At 40.5% G+C, this 5267-nt stretch overlaps 1 protein-coding gene across 1 annotated transcript; it reads right to left on the bottom strand.

Moving 5' to 3' along the window:
• Positions 1–931: 931 nt before the first annotated feature.
• Cntf (ciliary neurotrophic factor) lies at positions 932–3307 on the bottom strand. Its single transcript, XM_048361644.1, has 2 exons — positions 2975–3307; positions 932–2112 (listed from the first exon to the last, which is right to left on the bottom strand). Exons 1-2 carry the CDS (start codon positions 3086–3088, stop codon positions 1630–1632), a joined length of 597 nt encoding a protein of 198 aa, XP_048217601.1. The 5' UTR covers positions 3089–3307; the 3' UTR covers positions 932–1629.
• Between the last annotated feature and the right edge of the window lie 1960 nt (positions 3308–5267).

The following is a 5267-nucleotide window of genomic DNA, read 5'->3' as shown; positions in this document are numbered from 1 at the left end:
AGAGAGGTTACAGTTTCATACGTTAGGCCTTGGGTACATTTCTTGTACTATTTGTTACCTCCTCCCTCATTTTCCCCCTCTCCCCCTTTCCTTCTCCCCCCATGAGGTGTTCAGTTGGTTTACACCAAATGGTTTTGTAAGTATTGCTTTTGGAGTCATTTGTATTTTTATCCTTTGTCTCTCAATTTCTATATTCCCTTTCACTTCCCTAGTTCTAATATCAGTATATACAGTATCCAGTGTACTCAGATGAGATACAGTGATAGCGCGGGGACAACCACAGGAAGGGGATACAAGAGGATCATCAACAATAGAAGCTACGGTTTCACATGGCATGTTGAGAGTAATTACAACAGTGATATAACACTCGTTTCCATAACATGGAGTTCATTTCACTTCGCATCATCTTATGCGTTCATGAGGGCAGAGCTATAGGGCTCTTATGATCCTCTGCTGTGACTAGCCTAAACCTGTGCTAATTATTCCCTATGAGGGAGACCATAGAGTCCATGTTTCTTTGGGTCTGGCTCACTTCACTTAGTATGATTTTTTTTTCCAAGTCCTTCCATTTCCTTATGAATAGGGCAATGTCATTCTTTCTGATTACTCTGTTTTTTGCCAGGTATGAGCAACAATCTTTTTTTTGGGGGGGGGGGCATGAGGACATCTGTTGTGGGGTTTTAACTCAGGGCCTGGGTGCTGTCCCTATTTTATGCTCAGGTTAGTACTCTTATCACTTTGAGCCGCATCCCCACGTTAGGTGGTTTTGAGGTGGTTATTTGGAGGTAAGTCTCATGGACTTTCCTGTCCAGGCTGGCTTTGAACCACGATCCTCAGATCTCAGCCTCCTGAGCAGCTAGGATTAGAGGTGTGAGCTACCAGCACATCAAATAATGTCTTTTTTTTTTTTTTAACAGAAATTGGCTGCTAACTTATGAGGACTTATAGAGGGACTTTAAAGGATAATCTTCCAACCTTTTGATACACATAGACACAATAATAGGGTTCACAATCATCCTTCTAAAGTGATGGGCCACAGGCTTCCAGTGAAGACAAACTGCTACTTGCTGCTGTGTAACTTTCATCAAGTCTCTGAGCCTATTTTCTCATTTACCCAAGGAGAATAACACTACCACCCTATAAGGTTGTTGTAAAAGCTGTAATACCCAGAACACCTCTGGCACAATGCCTGAATATAGCCGGTAGTTAATAAATGTTAGCTATTATTATTTTTATTATCATCATAAATGTTTGAATGGCTAGAGAGTCCATGATTTTCATCTTGGTGGTTCAGTCTTCTCAGAAGTTCTCCAAAACTACAGTCAGAATATTTATCTCGTCTGTAAGGCTGTTAAATGGCTACAGAGGTTGCTTAATGGGTAGGTTATAGTACCAAGCTGGGTGATGTTCCTGCAACCAGTTCCTCTCAAACACACACACACTCACGTGCACACACACACACACGCATGCACACGTGCACTTATATACCAGATAACCTTTATGTTTGTCTATGTCTCCATCCCTACTTGATGAAAATGCTTGTAGTCTTAAGAATTGAAGATGGGAAAATGTGCCCCAGAAAACCCTATGTATTTCCTTGGAGCAGAAGGAAAAAAAGGGAGAAGGCTGCTACATTTTCTTTTCCTTTGCTGCATAACGGTTCTCATGTGCTGGGATTCCCATCTGATGAGAAGAAACAACACGCAGGTCATGGATGGACCTCACAGTCCACTGTGAAAGCTCTTGAAGCACCTTTAGGCCCCACAGCTTCTTTTCAAAGAGGCCCCCATCTCCAACAGCAACAGGCATTCCATCATTTGGGGGGATCTTGTGCTCTAGGAGTACCATTAACTCCTCCAGCTGGTAGGCAAAGGCAGAAACCTGGAGGAGCAGGGTATGTATTGCTTCATGGAAGTCACCTTCAGTTGGGGTAAAATGCACCTTCTGGTCTTCCAAAACCTTAGCCAGCATACCATGGAAGGTACGATAAGCTTGGAGGTTATCTTGGAGTCTCTCTGCTACAGTCAGCTCGCTCCACTGATCAGTACTTGCCACTGGTACACCGTCCACTGAGTCCAGGTTGACATTTTTGTTCAGGCCTTGATGTTTCATCTGCCCAAAGATACACACAAAAAACATCCCATCTACAGTAATTAGCAATGTCTTTAAGTCACACATACCACCACCTTTTTTACTTGGCCAAGAACCCAAGTCATAAGGAAGATACAGTATCTCAGAATGTTTTCATTTGGGACCCACGACTGCACTTTAGGAAGATCCTACATACTCTGATACTGAACGTCTATGCAGCTTCCCTAGAATATACTGCTTTCCTCAAGTTTTAGAGGATAGGATTCTACTGAATTCAAATTTTTCTTTCCTACTTTTTAAACTATCCTGGAAACACCAACATTTTAGTCATTACAGATTTGAGTATTTTAATGAAGACATTGGCCACACCTACGGGTCTTAGGGTAGCTGTTAGTGAATTTTTCTACCTTCCTTACTCTCATTGTCCAATCTCCATGGTGAGATCAAGCCTTTACATCAATTCAGACATCAGGATACTTCTGTTGTACAATGTTAAAATGTATACACTAATTCTATTATCTCTTTCACATGGTTCAAAAATGCAGAACAATGTCAAGGAAGCACCCAAACATAGAAGACCTGTGGTTAATGTGTTCTAGGAGGTCTCAGCATAAAGGCAATCTAATTTTGAAGTGCATCTAAGACATACAGTAATCCTACCTAGAACCCCATATGTGCATGTTGTGAGTTCAGGAACAGCATGTTTCAAAAGCCTGGAGGAAGATAGTACCTGAAAAGGCCATACCCAACAGGTGGCCCATCTATGAATCACTGACTCTAAGATGAGGACTTTCCTAACTGGTTATGGTGCTGGAAAGTGATAGTAAAGAACTGGGTAGGTAGAGATGAAGGGAAAATAGACAAAAGTTAAAACGTAACTTACATAGGATTCCATAAGTGCAGTCAGGTCTGAACGAATCTTCCTTGCTAGCCAGATAGAGCGGCTGCAGAGGTCCCGGCGATGGAGGGTCAGCTGTGGATGCTCTGTGAATGCCATCCTCCAACTCAACTGTCCCAGGAAAGCAGGGAGCGCCTAGATTTGCTTCTGTCTACACTGGCCCAAATAAGAAATGTGACTCTCACCGACTAACTCCACTGGGCATTCTCTAATGGGATTGTGCACCCCCCCCCCCCGCCTGACTCAGAGGTGGCAGCAAATTCCTGGCTGTGGATTTTTGTGCCTGTGGAATCAAAGGGCCCTTTTTAATCAACCTTTTTTTAAATTTTTTGGTCCTGGAGTGTCTACCTCTCTCTCTCCCTCCTCCACTTGGTATTCCCTTGTTTTCTTTCTCATTGTTTTGCTTTTTGTACTTAGCAACAACATCACTACCACATTAATCCTCATGACATCCCTGCCTAATGTAATCTAGTTTACATACATATAATCAGTTCATTTTATTATCCCTTCCCTTAAGTTTCTCAAGTCCTTGCTTTTATTTTTATTTTAGCCGGGTATAGATGCCATTTATTAGATACAAACTATGGGCCAATTACTGTGCTACAAAACTTTAAAACTGACAAGGCAACAAACAGTACAAGAAATGTATCCAATGCCCAACGTATGATACTGTAACCTCTCTGTACGTCAGTTTGATAATAAAAATTTGAGAAAAAAAAACTTTAAAACTTTATTGATCCTTATTACAATGATTTGAGTTTTCCCACTTTCAATATGAAAAGCTTAGGCTTATAGTTAGGTATATGGAGGTTTTGTGCTACAGATGACTTTCAAACCTCATATTTGATGCAAGAAACAGATGATTTGAAATAGGTCCTTGAAAAATGTACCATCTTTTCACCGATCCTTTTGGTTAGCATTTTTTAAAGTTACTGTATATGTGGTTAAGCCTGAGCTAAAGAAGCATCTCTCATGTCATTTATGGCGCCTTCTCAGTGGCTTACAGGATGTGAAAGGCACTGTTTAGGCCTGTTCTTTTCTAAAGGAAACACCCAACCCAACTTGGTAATATTTCTCAAGTAGTCTCAATCAAGTGACAACATGCTTCATTCTCTACCCTGTCCCAGTCCTATCACATGCTTCTTAGTGAAGAGAATGAGCTAGGCGTTGAATCGAGGACAAAAAGAGTTAAAAAGGTGTGTGGGGAGTTTCTTCCTATTGCCTTTGATTCAGTAAGTAATAGCAGTATAGAGTAATATGAGTTGTATTCTCAACTGATCAGTTAGTGCCCACCATTTCTGATCATTTATGCTGCCAGGAACTTGAAGTCCCTGCCATCTCACCAACAGATTTTAAGAGGTAAACAATAAGGGATGTAAGGGAGAAAGGAGGCCGGAGCACAAAATTTTTTAAAGGTAGGTTATTTTTGGTGTTGGTCCTCAGGCTTGAACTGAGGGCCTAAGGCACTGTCCCTGACTTTTGTTGCTCAAAGCTAATACTCTAACACTTGGGCTACAGCTCCACTTCCGAGGATAACTTTTTGAAAAAAATACTTGAGACAGACATTATGTTTTTGTTGTGAGCAAACACCGATATTAATTGCTGCCACAGTATTATCATCAAGAATGAATTGGTGAATTCCCATCCTTAATGGTTTCCTCACTAGATGAATAGGGCTACTCTTCCTACTGAAATATCTAAAAGTTTTTAAAATTGCTGAACACAGAAAGTGCTGGCATTTCAGCACTGGAAATCAAGAACTGAGTCAAAAATTTGACTCTCCTCAATGAACAAACAATAGTATACCACACATAAAGCCAGCTGAGGGCACTTAGTTTTCTTCTTGCTAAGCAGCATTAATTCTTTCACCCCTACAATGACTTAAGTTGATGCAACTAAGGAAGACACGTTGCTTCCATGAAATAATTTTTATTTCTCTTTACATATTTGTTTTGGATGTACCTTACACCTAGATGAAGAGAAAACAAGGATTCTGAAAAGCAAAGTACCCCTTTTTATTATAATTTCTTTTTACATAACCTTCCCAATCAATCTAGATTCAGTCACCTACCCATTTCTCCCATCAAAGGAGAAGGGACCTGCACATGTCAACAGGCAAAAAAAAAAAGGTACTTGGGAAATAGAACTGATCTATTACATTTTCTGTTTTCTCGAGTACATGGAAAATGGGGAAAAGACAGGAGGAGGAAAAACTGGTACATAAAATAACGAGACCATAATAACCTTATTTGGATTGGTTAATTTAATAGATTTTTCA

Source organism: Perognathus longimembris, chromosome 13, assembly GCF_023159225.1.
Source record: "Perognathus longimembris pacificus isolate PPM17 chromosome 13, ASM2315922v1, whole genome shotgun sequence".
NCBI lineage: Eukaryota > Metazoa > Chordata > Mammalia > Rodentia > Heteromyidae > Perognathus > Perognathus longimembris.
Note: the sequence above shows the minus strand (reverse complement) of the source record. Positions and strands in the feature narration are given on the sequence as shown.